The sequence below is a fragment of the Protopterus annectens genome, chromosome 8.part0 (assembly GCF_019279795.1).
Source record: "Protopterus annectens isolate FY-2018-M chromosome 8.part0, PAN1.0, whole genome shotgun sequence".
Classification (NCBI taxonomy): domain Eukaryota; kingdom Metazoa; phylum Chordata; order Ceratodontiformes; family Protopteridae; genus Protopterus; species Protopterus annectens.
Window position 1 is genome coordinate 733,943,617 of NC_056741.1, and position 21,209 is coordinate 733,964,825.

General features: G+C 41.1%; 1 protein-coding gene across 4 annotated transcripts in view; it reads left to right on the plus strand.

Annotated features, from left to right (window-relative positions):
• The window catches only part of LOC122809006 (membrane-associated guanylate kinase, WW and PDZ domain-containing protein 3-like), a 1,354,602-nt gene that overhangs the window by 319,309 nt on the left and 1,014,084 nt on the right, over window positions 1-21,209 (plus strand). For all 4 annotated transcript variants that reach the window (XM_044080191.1, XM_044080192.1, XM_044080193.1 and 1 more), the window contains exon 7: window positions 8,490-8,560. In XM_044080191.1, the coding sequence (XP_043936126.1) occupies window positions 8,490-8,560 (71 nt within the window). The remainder of the gene's footprint in view (window positions 1-8,489; window positions 8,561-21,209) is intronic.

The following is a 21,209-nucleotide window of genomic DNA, read 5'->3' on the forward strand; positions in this document are numbered from 1 at the left end:
GTGGAGTTGCGATCCAGGTTAGTATTCTCAAGTGAGGCTTTCAGGTAAGGGAGGTTTCATTGACCCTTCCTAATACAGCTAGGCAAGAAACAGGTCATCACTCCTAAACACCACATCACTAAGCACCACTATTACTCTGTTTCTTGGTTGTCTTATAGAAACGCAGTGAAGTAATCCAGCTGATTCATCCTCTGGGCATGGGAGGTAACATACATAGCCTCCGTCTGCATAATTTGTTTTTCATTAATGTGGCTTCTTGTTTATCTTCAGGGGTACAGACATATGCCATGTACTCTACCACACACACTTTTTTTAAAAATATATATGTATTTTTATGTAATGATATGTGCTAGAATTTACATTTAAAATTGCAGCTTTACTATGGTTTATGGTTAGATATTTAGTTAAATGTGTTTAGCTTAATTGTGCAGTTTCTGGGGAGGGGGACAATGTATGTGGGCAGGAGACCTGTATTCTGAAATTCAGAAATCTTGGCTATGTCCATAGTTATAGTTAAGAGCTTGAGATTACAGCATCAGAGTATGTTTTATTCCTATGTGTAACTGTATGTGTTATATGGAGAGGTTTAACAGGAAAAGAAACATGCTACCCGGAGTCTGGATTGCCTATATCATGCTTGCATGTTAAAGTAGGTTCTTTTGATGTATATTGCAGTTACTTCTGCTGCAACAGTAGCTCTTACCATATTTTTGAACTTCTTTATGCTGTCTGTGCCAGGTCAGTGAGAGGGTAACTCATCTGACAAACCAAACTCAGAGACACATCCCTGTAACTGACGTCCAGCCATAGAATTACTTTCAAAATATCTGCTATAAAAAGCTTCAGGGTATCCCATTAAGTCCCTGTCCCTTATTACTTTTCTGGCACATTGACTTCTTAGTACCTTTTGCTCTATTAATCCATGTGCCAGTGTATCATCTTCCATAATTTCTTATCTGTTTCTTTCATCCTAGTATTATTCTGCTTCTGTATCAGCTCTGCAAATTGAGAAAAGATGCAGAGGAAATCTCTACTTTGTCATGTCTTGCTGTGTCATGGGCTGAAATATAAAAACAGGAACACCATTTGCCACAGAAGGATAAAGACCTGACTGCACCCATGAGCTCAGATAAAGAAACTGGAACTAGGGAGACTGTGCAGGGGAGGATGGGAGTCTGAGGCTAATGCAGTTCACACAGGCAGGGGTGGGAAAGGGAGACAACTTGGCTCACGTCACTGGAAGCACTGCATGTGTACAGCTGTATTGACTATAGGAAGGATCTTAGCATGCCCACACGGCACAGTGGTGAGCCACTTATCTGGGAGGTTGTGCATGTGTGGTAGTGTGCATGCACCTCCTGAGAGCGGGTATAGCAGAGCACATAAGCTGCCAAGAGGGATGCAAATAATACAATTCACAGAATTTGCAGACAGGCTCTTTCCCTAATATATGACTCTTTCCTCTGGGCTCTTGCCCCCGTACAGGGATGAATGAATCCATGAGTCCAACTGGTACATGAAGGGATACCACTGAGCCAATCCTGTGGTCTCAAACAAAAAAAAAAAACAAGCTTGTCCATTTCCTGTTGTTAACATTTCAATACGTTTTGACAAGCTATGTTGTAAATTGTGTGCTTGCTTGAAGTTCACAGAACTGGGAGAACAGGGAGAAGGAGAATTTTATGTTGTTTTTAACATTCTTCCTTTTCTATGAGTTTTTGTGACCTTGGAGTTGGTATATATAAAGATTAGGGGTGTGGGGTTTCCCTCTCCTTTGTATTTTTGTATAGTTTGGAGACTGTTGCTGTTTTTAGTTTGCAGTCTCTGACGAATTTAAACAATCAAGTTCCAAGTAAACTCACATGAATTAAATGATAAACAATAATACATAATCAAACATAAAAGCAGTGTATTAATTTAGGATAAATTTTTTTTTTTTTTTTTTTTTTTTTATTTTACATTTGTTAACCTGGAGAGTCCGACTGGATACATGTCCATTTTCAGCGGAGGCCCGGGGAGAAAAGCTCCAAGTACATAACAGACATATGAACATTGTTAATGCAAAAAAAGGAAGATAGTTGAGTTCTAAATACAATATAAAGATACATCACATCTTGGGAAAAAAAAAACAACAGCAGCAAATAAAAAAAAACATAGGTCAGTTGCAAAGGCGAGGCGCCTTGTTAAAAAGCGGTTAAGGATAGTGAGGTAAGAGAAGGGTAAATGATAGTGGTTAATCAGGTTTGGAACAGGGACATTGCCAGAGAGTATTGAGATGGGGTTTAAGCTTTTTTGAATTGTAGGAGTGAGGGTTTTGAGGTGAGCATGGTCGGTAGGGAGTTCCACATTTTACCTACAAAGTTTGAGAATAGAGAATCCCCAGCAGAATTATTGGCTTTGGTAGTTTGAGCTAAGATCTTATTGGAGGAGCGTAAAGATTGCAGGTTAATATAGGGGTGAATGATGTTTTACAGAGCTGGTGTTTTCTCTGGGTGATACAGTATCTGGTGAGCCATTTTGAGTTGGTTGAAATGGAGTTGGCTGGAAAACTCTAACCACCCTAGTTGCTTCAAGTTAGTGCAGTGGTGCGTTCTAAAGGTGGAATTTGTGGCAAATCTAGCTATGTGATTGTAACAAGAAGCAAGTTTGTTAAGGGTTGTCTTGTTTAGGTTTGTAAAGAGGGGAGGCATAGAAAAGAGTTGATAGTAGGTGTGTGCTGGCAATTGTAATTTTAGCGTGAGGAGTGAGAAAGTGTTTTACTTTATAGAGAGAGCCAAGCTTTTATTGACGGTTTTGATGGTAAGATTGAAATGGGTGTCAAATTTAAGGGAGTTATCAATGGTAACACCTAATAGCTTTGTGTGAGCTTCTGGTGATATAGTGATTCCATTAGAGGATGTAATAGAGAAGGTGGGGGGAAGAGTCTTGTTAGTGGGTGAGAAAGTAAGTAGTTTTGTTTTGTTGGGGTTGAGAACTAGTTGTCGACTTGAGAACCATTTTTCTATTAGGTTGAAGGTGTCTTGGGTTGAAGCAGTGAGGTCTGCCAGGTTGGAGGCAGTGCTGATGATAGTCGAATCATCTGCATATTGAATGCATGTGGCATGGGGGGGATTGTGGGCAGGTCATTAACAAAGATGGTGAAGAGAAGAGGGCCAAGAATAGATCCTTGGGGAACTCCAAGTGTAACAGATAGGCATGTAGATAATTTGTCCTGCCATAGAACAGCCTGTTGCCTATTGGACAGGTAGGATTGGAACCATTTCAGCGTGGAATTGCTGAGTGATAGTTTTTAATGTATGGAGGAGTTGAATGTGGTTCACCATATCAAAGGCCTTGGAGAGGTCTAAGAAAAGAGCAGATGATAGTTTATTATTGTTTCTGAAGTTATTGATGGTATTAGAAAAGGATAGTAGGGCTGATGTGGTACTGTGATTTGGCCTGAAGCCATGTTGGGAGTTAGCTAGAATTTTATTTTTGGTGAGGTGTTCCATCAGTTGTTTGTGGACACACTTCTCCATAATTTTGGCCAGGGGTGAGAGTATAGCTATAGGTCTGTAGTTGGTTAGCTCTAGTGAGCTACCACCTTTATGGAGAGGAATAATGTGGGACATTTTCCATATGGAGGGATGAAGGCTTCTGACAAGGTGCGGTTTATGATTATGGAGACCGGATAGGAAATGGCCTCAGCTGCTTTTTGCAGAAACTCAGCTGGGAGAAGGTCAGCTGCTAGCTTAGCGGGTTTTAATTTTTTAAGAAGAGATGTTATAAAGGATATGGGTACTGGATCGAAGGTAAATAGATGATCTGATGTAGTTGTAGTATTCTGCTGGCATGGGTAGTGGAGTGGGCTGGTTGTTTGTTTGAATTGTGTGGTCAGGGATTGTATAGTTTCTGTGAAGAAACTATTGAATGTGTTAGCAATGTTTATAGGGCACTGTTGTTTGCAAGTTCTTGGAGTGGGGGTGGTTGCCTGGCCTGGGTGCAGGAGCTTGTTTAAGCCTGCCCAGAATTTTTGTGGATTATTAAGGTGTTTGTGTTGGAGGTGGAGGAAGAAGTTTTTTTTATCATTTAAGATCATTCTTTTAGTTTCATTTCTAAGTTGCCGGAAGGTTTGGTGGGAGTGTGGGTCTTTAGAGGTGCCATGTGACCCACATCTTGTTTCTAGATAGGATTTTGGATTTTGTTTCCTTAGAGAGCCATGGTGCGATTTTGGTTTTAGTTCTAATGGACCGTATTGGAGCATGGGAATCTAGAATCTTGAGGAAGGTGGTGTTGAAGTAGATAACTGCCTCTTCAAGAGGAAGAGACTTGAGTATTGTCCAGTTGTGGGCTTTAAGTTCAGTTTGGAAAATGGAGGCGTTGAATTTATTATTGTTCCTGATTTTTTTATGGTTGTAAGAAGGGGGGTGATTTTCTTGAATTTGATAACATAGGTGAGTAAGTGATCACTCATGTCCTCTCGGTGAGTACCTGCTGAGTACTGGTCAGGATCTTTATTAGTAAGGATCCAGTCCAGGATGCTGTCTTTGTTTTGGGGTTTACCTAGTCTGGTAGGAGTGGATATGAGCTGAGAAAAGCCATGTAGATTTATGCTGCTAGATGGGGAGCTAGATGAGAAGGAATTCCAATCGATGTTGAAGTCACCTAACACTATGGATTCCTGGGGTGAGTTTGAGTTAACCAGTGGAGAAAGTCCTCTAAGGTTTTGTTATTATTGTTGCCTGGGGGGATGTAAATACATGCTATATTTATGCTTTTATGTTTGTTTGGTTGAAGTTTTACAAGTAGAATTTCGGCATTGTTTGTTAGGAGGGGTTGTGGAGAGGCAAGGGAGATTTGTAATGTATTTTTGTAGAGTATGGCTACACCGCCACCTTTACGAGTTATTCGGTCTGCTCTTAGTATATCATACCCTGGTGGGATTATCTGTGTGTCTTTCGTACTTGGTTTAAGCCAGGTTTCTGTGAGACATAGTAGGTCTGGGGAACAAGTAGCTAAAAGGGCATGTAGGTTGTGAATCTTATTGTTTACACTTCTGATGTTTAGATTATAGGTCAGAAGAGAGTTAAAGGGTCTAGAGTTTAGATTGAGAAGTGGAGGGGAGGATAGGGTGGAATTACAATTGAGTGGAGGGGAAGGGCCAGGGTTGGGGTGGAAATCACCATCTGTGGCTAGTCTGTGATTCAGAGTGGTAATGAATTTGAGGGCTTTGAGTAGAAGTTTGTAGTAATGTTTATCATTTGGCCTAATATTGGTAGGTTTGATAATTACATAGCGTTTGAGTTCTAACAAGGTGGGTGAGTAGGGAGTTGAGTCATGGCCTCTGTTGTTAATTATGGGTGAGGGGTTGGTTTGGTAGCCTGGGTGGTGGAAGCCTATGTAAGACCAGGTTTCATATAGGGTAGCTAGGTAAGGGACAAATAGGAGGGGAAAAAGAGTTAGTATGATAAACTTCCTGGGTGGTGTCATATTCCGTTTGATCTTAGAGGGCGGTAGTAAGGTACAGGAAGTTAGTGGACAGTAGGGGGAGTGGTTTGAGGTTATAAAAGTACAGTACTGGGGGCGGTGGGAATAGGGGCAGGGCGGGAGGCGGAGAGCAAGCAGCGAGTGCTCATGAGCGGGTTTACACTAAGCCACTAGAGCCCAGGTTTCAAGATGTAACTCCTGAATAATTAACTTGCAGGTGAGTAATCTCATATAAACAAACACCAGGTTCAATGCCTATGCTTTGGGAGCTTGTTTTTACAATTTTATAGCAGTTTGCCTTAGTTTTAGAGTGTGTTCTGTAGTTTTAGTGGAGTATATGCAAACAAGCTTGGATTTTTTGTTTGGGTAAGCCTAGGGATATTTGTGCTAGTGCTGAGGACCCTTAAATAATACTTTACTTTAAAGTCTATACTAAAATGACCAGATAATGACCTGTTTTGTTTTTACAGGTTGTGGGCAAAAGTAGAGTAGTCGCTCGAATAGGGCTTACTTCTTTTCTGCCTTACTCTGTGCAGGGGAAGACCTGGGAGGGATAGAGAGAGCTTGATTTCAGAGGCAGTCAGAAGCAGCTGTGTAGCTTAAACAACATTAGACTACCCGAGGAAACCCTAAACTATGTTAGTAAAATCTTCACATATCTTTACATATAGCATAAATCATTATAACACATTAGCATTTTACTGCAACAGTGCCTTATGACTGAGAGTCAAAGAATGTTGAATATTGAATATCCTGCTTCTCAAAAAATATACAGAAGGCTCTCAATTTTCACTCTAATGAACAGCTCTGCAAAGAGCTTGTCATACTAAAGTCTGGTTACCAAACACATTTAGCTATAGAGACACAACTTAGCTTTAAAGAAACAAGTAGCTACAATATTCATGCCATTCAATACTGCATTATGTAGCTATGTAGCAAAAAAGAGTTACATCAGTTACTATTAAATCACACAATTCAACTTAAAGACATTTAACAGTCTATTAGGAACAATGAATAACAGCTTAATACATACCTCAGGAGGTAGAGGCCGGTAACAAGGTCCTACAGCACTAGGAATTTGAAATTAAAGGCATCCTGCTGTATTACTATTCATTTTTTACCATCATTTCCAATCAAGTGATTCCGGGTTTAAACAGTTGTCTTTCCTAGTTGCATTTGAAATGATTTTCATCCTCTGCTTGATCCATCCCACTAACCACCTTTTGTAATGTACCTTAGCATTACTTACCAATCCCAACACAACTTAATTGAGCTGTGTAGTCTCCTCACCCATTTCATCCCCCTTTAATAGCTAGAAATGCTCATCTCTTAATCATGTGTATATATTTTATGAATCAGTGGAATATCGTTCTGCTATTAACTGTTCTCCTTTTCAGCTCACTGAACATTCTGTTTATCACATGACTTCTAAAAGCATCATACATCCTTCACTGAATTCTTCACGAGTGACACCCTTTAATTTCTGCTGTAATAACTGTCACAACTGATCAAAGTTAACTCCGTTTTAATTCTATGTCATCACACAAGACTTTACCCCATTGTCAACTAGCACTTTTAACATCATTTCTTGCTCAATATCCTCTGTTGGACCCTTGACTCTCAAGTCACTGCTGTGATTGTCAACTGACAAACGTAAGACCAGACTTTGTCCAATAATGTGTCCATTGGCTCCCTTCCCAAATTATTTTCTGATGTTCAGCTGTACAAATTAGCATCTTATCTCAATGAAAGCAAAGTAAACTTGGCTGTCATCAAAACATGCTTTACAATCCTACCTTCCTAATCTAGCCACTAATAATCCATCTTCCCCTTCTTATCCTCAGGTGGTCAGTAAACCACCTTTATCACAGGTGCCCCATCATTCTCCTCTTTTAGAGTAACCATTAAAACTTTTATTTCCTTCCACTTTTCCTTACTTTTTCTCTTGTGTTTGGTATGAATACAAATTTCCTATGTTATGGGTGTGTATCACAGAAATATTTCTTCTTAATACTGCAGGTGAAGCTAGGAAAAAAGGCTTCAGCTGTAGCTTTCAATATTTCATACTGAAAGTTTTCCTTGCGTGTTGTAAGTATATTACACCAAACTGACAAGTACAATGAAGGACAAAGGATTTTATGTTTGTGGAGGGCTTTCAAAATAAAATTCTGGAATCTTAGAGGAAGGTTTCCCCTTTAACAACTGCTACTTAGCTAGCAGCAAACCTTGAGCATTCCACTGTAGTCATTCACAATGCGTTCTAAAGGTTTGCCTTTGGGTTGGTTATATATAAGCCTGCACACTTGCTCAGATCTGCAGCAATTCAGGTGTTTTAAGGAATTCCCACAACATGCTTATGTGCTGGGATTAGAGATGTCTTCTTGTTTTTCCCCAATTACTGTAATACGCATTCTGACTTGATCTGTGAAAGTGCGGTGAGTGAACAGCCATAGACTAGACTCCATGGGTATTTACAGGAGAAACATAAATGCAGCCATCTGGAGCAGCTCAGAATGAGCAATTGACTAAGCTACAGCTTCTTGCTACACTGGTCCTTTAGGAGATTATAATATGCCTGTAGAGATTTGGACAGTGATTTTCCTATGTTTGTCTATAATATGCATTTTACTGATTATAGTGTCATACAGTTCTTGAATTGTAACATTGTTCTTTGCTGTACAGAAATTTTAGTTTTCATTTATCGCTGAATACATTTTCTTTCCTGACGTCTTACAGTTAGAAGCTCTTTGCTATCATTTTATGTTGCTCACAAATAGTGTGTTATATTTGTCCCATCTAATGACCAGGTTCATGCCTGTTAAGAGTAATTCAAAACTACTGTACCTGCCAATTTAAGCAAGTAAGTCAGTTCAATAGTTAGCATTTGATTGCTAAGAAACTGCATCATGCTTCCTTGCAGCCTGATTTTCAGAGGTGTAGTGCTTCATAAAGTATGACTCTTCTTCTAATTTACTTCTGTTTTTCTTTTTTTTCCTGTCTTCACACCTTATCTTCTACATTAGCCATAACAGCAAGACAACAACTTGGCTGGATCCCAGGTTTCTAAAGCAAGAAGCAGAGGAAACAGCAGACAGTAAGTACTGAAGACATATAATGAGTTAAGGATTGTTGATTTTAAATGATGATGGTTCAAGTTCAAATAATACATTACTGCGAAAAGAGTATTACGAAAGGAAGTCCTGTCAACCTGGTAGTGCTGAAAATTGCATGTCAGTTTCCTGTACCCTTTAACACGCTTACTGCATTAATGCTGCCCCTTCAGTAAATTTGTCACAAAAATAAAACCGCAGTATTCATTAGGGCAGTAATGGTGAACCTTTTGGGCTGTGCGTGTCAAAAATTCGGAAAATGCCTATTGTGACTCTGCTGGCATGTCACCCCCGCCCCCCCTGAACAAAAGAGAAACAATGCTTTACATATTCATTTATTTAAAAAAATCCAGTCCAGTCCTGTGTGCTGCTGTGTGTTATAAAAGTAAAAGAAAAATCAGTGACTTGCAATACAGAAAATTATATGCTCACTGATAATTGGGTTTAAAATAGTGCACCAAAAAATGATCCTACTTTTAATAGTAATTTTGAATTGAACTGAAAAAATATGGAACACATTCCATTTGATTTGATTATCAAGTAATAACTTTTTTGTTGCTGAGTTTTAATAGGTAAGCGCAGGGTCACATATTTCTTGTATTTTTGCTCATTCATTCATTTTCTTTGGTAACTTGGGTGTTGGTGAACACTGGTGTGTCACCCAAAATGTCATTGCATGTCACCTTTGACACACATGTCATAGGTTCGTCATCACTGCATTAAGGCATCTTAAATATCATTCATGTGCTTGTCTATACTTGTTCTTCCTTTTGACCTTGTTTGATTCACTTGGCTTATTGTTGTTGTAAAGTATCATTTCACATATCCACGCTTTTAGTTCACATTAGCTGACTTGCCATCAACAGGTCAGGTCTGGAGATGTAGCTTAGGTGGATTCAGAGTTAAAGTTTGGTCTAGCCACTCCGCTTTCAGTCTACACTCCCACTGGCACTCAGCTCATTGGTTGCTTTAATTTGATCACATTGATTTATTGGTTGGTCATTGTTAGATGTCTGTTGGCTATTTCTGTTAAATGTCAAGGTGGTTTTGAAGATTTTTAATTTTATATGAACATATTTTTTCAGTTATGAAAATGTTTTTTTTTTTTAGTTTTTACGATGTAGTTATACACAGTCTCCTTCAGACTTCAAGTCATGTTTTGTCTTTATATGCATAGACTAGTAGTTTCACTCCCACAGAGAGCCATGATGTTCTCCATTGCAGAAGGTCAAAGACATTTGCACCAGAAACTGTGTTGATTATAAAACCATGATCAGTATGGCTTTCAAAAAATTATTATGTATAGATACTTTTTTGTTTTGGATTAACCCCCGACACTTGCCATACTGGAGGCTATGCCCCCAGTAACCCAAACCTGACGTCACTGTACAGTGGCTCATAAGCAGTCCCTTATTACAGTGAATTAATTTGATAAAAAGACATTCAGTCCAATGCTATTAAGTAAACACTTCACCTTTGCAGAACTGTACAGATTCTAATCCAGGCGGCTAGGTGGTAAGATGAATTTACAGGAATTCTGGCTTGTTTTGGTAATGTGCTTGAATACTTGAGAATGGAGACATTTTGGTGACATAAATCTTTTATTATGAGTTGCAGGTCTTTTACTTGTAAATGTACTGTTGGTATTGAAACTGTGTGTCAGTAAAGACTACAAGGGTATCCAAATGCAAGAATGACATCTCTTACAGTTCCACATAGACTTTTGTCTTAATCCTATCACTTAAATGAATTTATAAGGAAGTACACAGTAGCAGTCACAATCCTTTAGTTTCATGGAAAGTGAACTTGCTGTTAATGTTCATCTTTCTCATAGCACCTGACCCTAGATGACAAACACTAATACTTTCAATCTGCTTACACTGTAAATAGGAGCAAAGGAAAATCTGGGCACCTATTTAGCATAGCATGTATCTCTTCCTGCTTCTAGCAGGAATGTTGGATGCTACTTACAAACACATTTAAAAACAGTGAGTGAAAACAATTATGGAAATATGTAAGCACATTATCAGATAGACTTTAATGAAATGTATTACAAAGTTCTGCTACACAAGGTCCTTTATTTTTGCTTCAGAAAAAGGAAGATGTAAGATGCAAATTATTGCTGTCAGTAGTACGTTGACCGTGTATTTTGGTTTTCTGTATACTAGACAGCTTTAAAATCACATGTGATGAGGGGGAATAAGTAAATTGTGTGAAGGGATAAATGAAGTCTGAAAATAGGGACATACCCCCAAAAATAGGAACATCCTGTACAGGAGTAAATCAGGCCTGAATATAGGAATGTTCCTACAAAAGGACAGTGGAGTGGTCTTCAAATGCCATTTCCACCCTGTTGTTCAAATGAATAGCCCAAACTCCATGTCAAGACAGCAACACAGCCATAATAATGTGAACAGCCAAGCAGTCTCTAGGTTTCTTATATAGACTCCATAGCAGGAGACTGTGAGCTGATGTATGCTACTCAGAGGCATATATCGGCGGCGCAGTGGTGCAGCAGTTAATGCTGCCCCCTCACAGCAAGAGATTCTCCACTGGAGTGCATTCTTTGCAGAGTCTGCATGTCCTCCTTGCATTCACTTGGGTTTTCTCTGTGTACTCCGGTTTCCTCCCACATTCCAAAGACATGCATCTGGAGCATTTCTCCCCAGGCTTTTGCTGAAAATAAGTTCTGTCCTAGCTAGACTTTTCTGGTCAACAAATGTTAAATAAATAAAATTAATTTACTAATTCAGATCTGCTATACCAGCTAGACATAACAGCTAAATACCAAAGATACCACAAATCTTTATCCCCCTTTTTATATTATATACTAATTTAGGTCTGTTATACCAGCTAGACATAACAGCTAAGTACAAAAGATACCACACATCTTTACCCCCCTTTTTATACTAACAAACCCTTTTATAAACTGCAGTTCACAGTACAGGAAATATTTAAATTACCTAAACCTAAATGATGTTTTCTTGCTGTTTTCAATGGAAGGCATAGTCTTACAAGCTAGCAAGGTACACTTTTCATATGCAGAACATCTAAGCTGGCTGTCAAGAGGCGGGTCCACTTTTAAATTTCAAAATCTCGAGTTTTGAGATACCGCACTCAAAACATTGAGATTTTGGTATCTTGAAACTTAAAAGTGAACAAAATAAAAAAAGACAGCTAAAATTAAATAAAATAATGCTCTACAGTAACAGAACGGTAATGCTCCCATTCCACTTACCGTTCTCTTTATTGTAGCGCAATCTCGGAGTTGGTATATTCAAGTGTGGGGGGGTGGGGGGTGCAGGGAAGCTTGCACCCCTGCAAAAACTTTCTTTTACTTGTTTTTTTTTTGTACACTTTTAAGTTTTGAGATACCAAAATCTTGATGTTTTGAGTTCGGTAGATTCAGGAGATTTTGAAAAATATACTGTCTGTCACAAAAACACAGGTAAGGGTTCCTCACTGTCTTTACTTACAACAGTGCAAATACAGATCTCTCATATGTAAGTTCTATTGATGTGTCATGTGCCATTAGTAGCCGACAGATGGAAATATCTATTTATCTTCACAAAACCTGCATGTATTTATCAGGTGCACAGACTGGTTAGATTGTGAATTATGCACTGATTTTGTTGTCATACCTTCTTATAGACAAACCATTAGTAATGTCCATTGACAGTGGCTACTATATATGACACAGGCCCCACACAACTTTCTTCTGGGATCCATTTAGGTCTAGAACTTTTATTCCACACATAATTATCAACCTACCATTTCTTCTGGATTTTTGCTTTCAGATTTGGTAGAAGCAAGTCAAATGTAGACTCCAGCCTATGTGACAATATATATATATATATATATATATATATATATATATATATATATATATATATATATATATATATGGGTCTACTTTCATACGCATTTAATCACCGACACACACATCCCGACCCCAAACAACCGACAACACACCACACCGACACGCAACATACCGAACAACAAAACACCGACACAAATCGCCAAATACACAAGCACACAACAACACATCCACTAACCTAAACCTAAACCCTAACCTAACGTCCGACACTATGCACTTCACCTACCTGCACCCTAACCTAACTCACTTACCCACCTAACCCAAGCACCGACACCATCGACACTTCACCTACCTGCACCCTAACCCTAACTCACTTACCCACCCAAGCAATCCGACACCACCGACACTTCACCTACCTGCACCTAACCCTAACTCACTTACCCACCCCTAACCCAAGCACCGACACCATCGCACACTTCACCTACCTGCACCCTAACCCTAACTCACTTAACCCGTCCCAAAACTACAGTCCCTCACTATCACACACTTACCTAACCCTACCTCCGACACAAACACACACTCACCTGTCCCACAGCCTAACCCGACATCCCACAATTTAGCACACTTACCTGACCGCTCCTAACTCAGAACTGTCGACACTCATCATGTAACGATACATTTCTTGTCGGTCTTTCCGCTGTCGGCGAATCTCCCAGTCGGTAAACCTACCTGTCGGTCGTTTAGTCTCCTCTTCCCGCGTGTCGGAGAATCGTCGGTTCGGTCTCCCAAAGTAGACCCATATATATATATATATATATATATATATATATATATATATATATTTCTGCATGAAGCAGGATTAATTTGGATTCTTAACAGGACCCAAAAGTTTCAACTTTGATTTTCTTCATCCTTCTTTCAACATCTCTATACAGCCAGGTGTGCACTTTTAACATGCCTTTGTGACCTAAATGTCATACCTCTCCACACATTCCAACACATGCCATATCACACACTTACATGTGTTTACCTGTCTTGTGTTGCATTCTTTTTTGACAACAGAGTGTTCTTTAGTGAGAGTGCCCAGCTAACATCTTGGTACCACTTGTGCTTTGCTTGTAACATAAATAGAACATGCTGGCAAGACAAATGTTTTTTAAAGGATCCCCATGCTCTGGAACAGGATACTCTTCCCCATCCTTATTCAAATGTAACCTTGACCATTGGATGGGAAATGGGAAATGTCCCTTATAGACAGAGACCAACAGCAAACATTCTCTCATTGCATGGGTAATCATAAATTCATCCCCGGAGTGGCCCCCATGTCTCTTATAGACAGTGGCTGACAGTAATCATTCCCTAACTAACATACCCACCCACATAATTTTTTAACAACCTCTTAACTAACATGCCCCCTCCTAACAAACATCCCCCCCCAGTGAAGATGGACATGTTATGAGGGGATGCATTTGGGTCATTAGCCTAATATATATCTATGAACCCATGAGTCTGTGAACCAGTTTGATGCCACTGTTCTCACAGCGTACTCCTCCTTGTGTCACACCTGAGTATGTTCAAGAGCTGTTGCACATGGTCTTCCACAAGTATTCTGTAGTCAATATTCATGTTTCATATTTATTTATATATAAAAAAAAATCTATCACAAAACAAGATATTGCAAAAGAATACATTTCTAAAAATTAAAAAATATAAATCGTTTAATTTTTAAAAGTAAAAAAATAATAAAAAAATATAATATAAATCCTGACCTAGAACTAAAACAAGAAAAGGTAAAAGGAATAAGGGAAATATAGGAGCCAAAGACACCCAAAGAAAAAAAAAATAAAAAGGAGAGAAAACAGATAAATAATAATAAAAAATAATACAAAAGATAAATCCAAAACAATCTTTCTGAAATAACCCGAAGGGCTAAGTCACTTAACTACAGTATATAGGTTCATAGGTTCATACTAGGCTATCTGCCCTAGGGCATTTATAAGCCTAGCCAGAGTGTGTTTGGCTTTCGCCACCCATTTTAAATTAATTCTGCTATGCCCTTTTTCGAGGTTAGTATACTGTGCCTCTGTCTAACAGTGACACAGAAGTGATACCCGGGGTAAACCTATGATCTCCCATCCACTCATCAAGATTCCTCTTAAAGAGAGCCAATGAGGGACTCTGCCTAACCTGGACTGGGATTTTATTCCAGAGTGAAGGGAGTCTCTGGGTTATGAATCTGTCCCTCCAGCATGTCCTATTTATTTCAGTGCTGAGGTTCAAGTCTCTAGAGCCAGAGCTCGATGGGATTTGGATTTTCTGAGGTGCAGCATGTCCATTAATTCTGGGTTGGACATGGCTTTATACATCAGGCACAGATCACCTCTGAGCAGGCGGTATGCCACTGAATAGAGCTGGAGTTTCTTTAACTGGGCAGCATATGGCATCTGTTTGAGCCCTTTGATCCTCTTGGTGAGGTACATTTGGGGTCTTTCCAGCTGCTGCAGGTGTCTGGTAGGGTACATCCCAAAAGGGGCATTGTACTCAATTATGGGCCTGATGAGGGATGAGTAAAGAGGCACGATGACCTTCCCTGATCTAGATGTGAATCCCTTCATGATTAGGTGGGCTATATAAAACGTTTTTCTAACCACTTTGGCCACGTGGTTGTCAAATGAGAGATTGCTATCAACTTGGGTCCCCAGGTCCCTAATTACTTCTTCCAGATTAATGGATTACCACCTATGTGGTAATTTGTGGGCACTTTGTTTTTGCCAAAGGGGATGACTATACACTTTTTGGCATTTAGCTTGAAGCCATGGTTTTGGCACCAGTTGTCTGTTTCTATGAGGCCCTTTTGGAGGATGCTTGTGTCGGCTGGAGAGTCGATTATGGCGCCCAGTTTGCAGTCATCTGCGAACTTGGTCAGCCACAGTCCTTCCGTGTTGGCCTGTACCTCTGAGAAATATATACTGAACAAGAGAGGTCCCAGGACTGAGCCTTGTGGGATGCCACTTGTAACTGGTTTAGAGTCTGACATGGCTCCAGCAATTCTAACCATGTGGGTTCTGTCCTTGAGCCAGTTTGAAACCCATCTAGTGACATAGGGGTTTATATTTAAGCTGGTGAGCTTATCTATAATGCCCGTATTGTATCGAAGGCTTTTGCTAGGTCCAGGTAGGCTGTGTGGACCGCCTTCCCCTCGTCAATGGCCTTGGTGACTGTTTCAAAGAAATCGACCAGGTTTAAGAGGCAGGTTCTGCCCTTAACAAAGCCGAACTGGGTAGGATCCAGTGTCTGTAGGTCCCCAATGTCTTTATTTATGAGGTCCATGATGATCCTTTCCATAGCTTTGCAGACCAGGCTAGTCGGGCTTATGGGGCGATAGTTTCCAGGATCCGTTGAGACGCTACCTTTGTGGAGAGGGACCACTGTTGCTGTACGCCACTCTTTGTGTACATATCCTGTAGTAAGACTGAGATTGAACAGTAGTTTTATGTTTGGGTTTAGCTCTTCTTGGAGTTCATGTAGGACGCAACCCGGGACACTGTCTGGTCCCATTGATGCTGTGTTTTTTGCTTTGGAGAGGGCAGCTCTTACCTGAGCTTCTGAGATGTCAGGGGGGCAGCACTCTGCTGGGATAGATATTTGCTCTTTTGGTGGTGAGGGGGGTGGGGGTGAGAAATTTGCGCTGAACCTGTCAGCTAGGATGTTGGCAATGTCTGTGGGTTCGGTGTATTTTTGTCATTTTGGACTAATTCTGAGCATATCTGGGAATTCCCACCCAGGTTCCTAACATAATAAAGAAATCCTTGTGATTATCTTTAGTGTCCTGTGCGATTTTTATCTCTAAGCTGGCCTTGGACAATTTTATGAGTGCCCATAGTTTTTTGCTAATACTGATCAGAGATGCCTTCCCTTTTTGGGATTTTGCTCTGTCATGTAGTAGCTTCCTCCTTCTATTGTATAGTTTATTTATGGCTGGGGTCCACCAGTCAGGACGTCTGCCTTTGGAGGATTGGGTCTTGGTTTTATTTGGGATTGCATGATCCATGCATTCCTGAAGGTGTTCATAGAATGCGTTTATAAAGGATTCTGTGGTCTAGGCCATATTTTCCACAGGCCCGGGGACTTTGAAGGATTTAACCTCGGTTTTGAGGAGTGTGAAATTTGCTTTAGAGAAGTTTTTCACTGTTGTTTTCTGGGCAGGGGGTGGGGTCGGGATGTGAATATCCAGTGAGATTAGTTTATGGTCTGATCTTACCAGTAAGGGTACACTTCTGGTCTGGAGCATAGAGTCCCCATGTTGGTGATGATCAGGTCCCTCTTGTGGGAGTGGTGATTAGTTGTTCCATGGCGTTTGAGTTTATAAATTCCAGGAACCTTTGGGCTAGGGTGTTGGGGCTTGAGTAATGCTCCCAGTCTATGTATGGGTAGTTGAAATCTCCCAATATGATGGTGTTTGGAGAGATCTTAATGTTCTCCAATGTTTTCAGGAAAGCCGAGTGGGATTCCTGATTTTGAGAGGGTGGTCTGTAGCATGCTATAAACTGCAAAGTAGTTTTGCCCACTGTTAGTTGCACATGGATGGACTCCGATGCTTCGTGCAATGCCACTAATCTGGAGGTGTGGGTATCCTTGATAAAAAAAAGATACTCCTCCTCCTTTTGTGGTTCGGTCCAAGTTTTGGGGCCGAAATGCATGGTATGAGGTATAACCTGGTAATGCTGGGGTGCTCTCTGGAGCCTTGAACCAGGTTTCTGTCACTGCACATATGTCGATGTTCTCCATACTGAGGAGAGCTTCGAGTGCATGCATCTTGAGGTTTAAACTTCTGGCATTTAGCAACATTACCCTTAGCTTTTTGTTCATTGTGCTGTTTATGGAGGTGGGTTTGTCTTTTGAACCTTGCCTAAAAAAGGCACTATGGGGGTGGCAAGAGCCTTTGCCAATATCCGAAAGCCCAGGGGTGACAGGTGCAAGCCGTCCCTAGTGAAGCAGCGTGGCTTGTCGAGCATGTCATCCCAGGCTGACAGACACTGAATCCCCTTTGAATGACACCAAAATTTTAGCCAATTGTTAAAATCAGTCATTTTGTCTTTGTACTGCGGCATCATTCTAGGTGAGGGTAATATGCTACTAAAGGTCAGGGTCATACTGGCCTGGGCTACATGATCAGAGAGCTCCTCTATGTCTCTTTTCATGTAGTCGAGGGAGGTACATCTCAGGTCATTCACACCAGCATGTACTATGACTGAGTCATATTTGTACTTGCTTTGGAGTGATCTGAGTGCTTGCGTTATGTGGTGGATCCTAGCGCCCGACAGGCAGCTCACTGTGACCTTCTCTTTGTTCAGCCTGGTGAGCGGGACGTCAGTGTGTCTGACTATAGAATCACCTATTACGAGTGTATTAGGTGTGTTATTCAACCTTAAGGGCTGAGACTGCTTGGCACACTGACTTTGTGAACTATGTGTTGCACGTGATTTGTTTTGTGGTAGCGTTTGCTTGGATGTCTGCTTTGGAGGTCTCTGCTGCTTAGGCAGATTTTTATTTAGAGCCTCCGAGTATGTTTTTGTGTTTATGTGTTTGGTTTGCTGATGTTTTAGGACTATGTGAGACTGGATTTGTGTTGTGTGAGTTTACCTTCTCCTTTTGACTGGTTACACCAGTTCTGAGTTGAGAGAGTTCATCCTCCAGTTTGGCTATATAGTTGCATCTCTCACATATATTTGAACCTGTTTGAAGGAGGAGAGGGTTGTCCGTGTACATGAGGCAGTTGTAACATTGCCTCAAGATTCCCAGATTCACCAGCTGGACTAGAGAGGAAACCATTGACTGACCTTTGGACATACTAGAGTAATATAGGGAAACTCTTATCACTGAATTAGACGGGTACGATGGGGGACGAGGTGACCGTAAAAAGTGTATGAGGATGTAGTGCTTTTAATTTATTAGTGCTAAATTGTAAAATTGCTTTTTTGTGCAAGTGCTAGGCCTTAGATTGAGTATAGGGTGTTTTATTTGAGAGAATAGAGCAGTTCTAAGGGAAAAAGTGAAGAGCAGACTTTGTGGAGCCGGGAATAGTTTAAACTCAATTAACCGCCGCTGCCCGATGGTGCGCTACGTGCACAATCACGCAAAGCCGCGCTAAAGCGGGTTTTTTATGCAGGGAACTTCAAAGAGCTAGAAATGGCCCAAAACGGCCAATTACTACAGATTCTTGTGCTGAGGTCACTCCTTCAAGGGCAGATAGGCTGCTCAAGGCTCCCCACTCCCACTGGTGAGCAATGAAACTTCCTTTTGTCCAAGTAAGGTAATGGGCAACACAGAAACTATCCAAGAGTCCAGAATACAGCAAAGCCTGTATGGGGGAATATTCTAGTCTAGGAAAGGCGAGAAAACAAGGATATATATTTTTTTTTCAGGTAAACAGCAGGTAAATCACAGTAAACTCTATGCACAGGCTAGCGCACTTGAGTGGGCAGCCTCGACAGTTAAAAATACAACAAACAAACTTATTTAACAAGTGCAGGTAATGAGGACACAAAAACAAGCTTAGAAACAGTTAAAACAGCAGTGTAGCTCACTTTTCAGCAAGAACAGGCAGTCGCACAGGTATAGAGAGAAAAAAATACTTAAATCTGGATAGCAGTCACTCTTAGGTTCATAGGTTCATAGGTTCATAGGTTCATACTAGGCTATCTGCCCTAGGGCATTTATAAGCCTAGCCAGAATGTGTTTGGCTTTCGCCACCCATTTTAAATTTATTTTGCTATGCCCTTTTTCGAGGTTAGTATACTGTGCCTCTGTCTAACAGTGACACAGAAGTGATACCCGGGGTAAACCTACAATCTCCCATCCACTCATCAAGATTCCTCTTGAAGAGAGTCAATGAGGGACTCTGCCTAACCTGGACTGGGATTTTATTCCAGAGTGAAGGGAGCCTCTGGGTTATGAATCTGTCCCTCCAGCATGTCCTATTTATTTCAGTGTTGAGGTTCAAGTCTCTTGAGCGCGTAGCTCGATGGGATTTGGATTTTCTGAGGTGCAGCATATCCATTAATTCCGGGTTGGACATGGCTTTATACATCAGGCACAGATCGCCTCTGAACAGGCGGTATGCCACTGAGTAGAGCTGGAGTTTCTTTAACCGGGCAGCATATGGCATCTGTTTGAGCCCTTTGATCCTCTTGGTGAGGTACTTTTGGGGTCTTTCCAGTTGCTGCAGGTGTCTGGTAAGGTACATCCCAAAAGGGCATTGTACTCAATTATGGGCCTGATGAGGGATGAGTAAAGAGGCACGATGACGTCCCCTGATCTAGATGTGAATCCCTTCATGATTAGGTGGACTGTATAAAATGTTTTTCTAACCACTTTGGCCACGTGGTTGTCAAATGAGAGATTGCTATCAACTTGGGTCCCCAGGTCCCTAATTACTTCTTCTGTACTTAATGGATTACCACCTATGTGGTAATTTGTGGGCACTTTGTTTTTGCCAAAGGGGATGACTATACACTTTTTGGCATTTAGCTTGAGGCCATGGCTCTGGCACCAGTTGTCTGTTTCTATGAGGCCCTTTTGGAGGATGCTTGTGTCGACTGGAGAGTCGATTATGGCGCCCAGTTTGCAGTCATCTGCGAACTTGGTCAGCCACAGTCCTTCCGTGTTGGCCTGTCCCTCCGAGAAATATATACCGAACAAGAGAGGTCACAGGACTGGGCCTTGTGGGACACCACTTGTAACTGGTTTGGAGTCTGACATGGCTCCAGCAATTCTAACCATGTGGGTTCTGTCCTTGAGCCAGTTTGCAATCCATCTAGTGACATAGGGGTTTATATTTAAGCTGGTGAGTTTATCTATAATGCCCGAGTGGGGTATTGTATCGAAGGCTTTTGCGAGGTCCAGGTTGGCTGTGTGGACCACCTTCCCCTCGTCAATGGCCTTGGTGACTGTTTCAAAGAAATCAACCAGGTTTAAGAGGCAGGATCTGCCCTTAACAAAGCCGAACTGGGTAGGATCCAGTGTTTGTAGGTCCCCAATATCTTTATTTATGAGGTCCATGATGATCCTTTCCATAGCTTTGCAGACCAAGCTAGTCAGGCTTATGGGGCGATAGTTTCCAGGATCCGTTGAGGCACCACCTTTATGGAGAGGGACCACTGTTGCTGTACGCCACTCTTTGGGCACATATCCTGTAGTAAGGCTGAGATTGAACAGTAGTTTTATGTTTGGGTTTAGCTTTTCTTGGATTTCATGTAGGACGCAGCCCGGGACACCATCTGTTCCCATTGATGCTGTGTTTTTTGCTTTGGAGAGGGTGGCTCTTACCTGAGCATCTGAGATGTCAGGGGGGCAGCACTCTGCTGGGATAGATATTTGCCCTTTTGGTGGGCAACTGGGGGAGAAGTTTGCACTGAACCTGTCAGCTAGGATGTTGGCAATGTCTGTGGGTTCGGTGTATTTTTTGTCATTTTGGACTAATTCTGAGCATATCTGGGAATTACCACCCAGGTTCCTAACATAACTAAAGAAAGCCTTGTGATCATCCTTAGTGTCCTGTGCAATTTTTCTCTCGAAGCTGGCCTTAGACAATTTTATGTGTGCCCGTAGTTTTTTGCTAATACTGATCAGTGATGCCTTCCCTTTTGGGGATTTTGCTCTATCATTTAGTAGCTTCCTCCTTCTATTGTATAGTTTGTTTATGGCTGGGGTCCACCAGACAGGACGACTGCCTTTGGAGGATTGGGTCTTGGTTTTATTTGGGATCGCATGATCCATGCATTCCTGAATGTGTTCATAGAATGCGTTTATAAAGG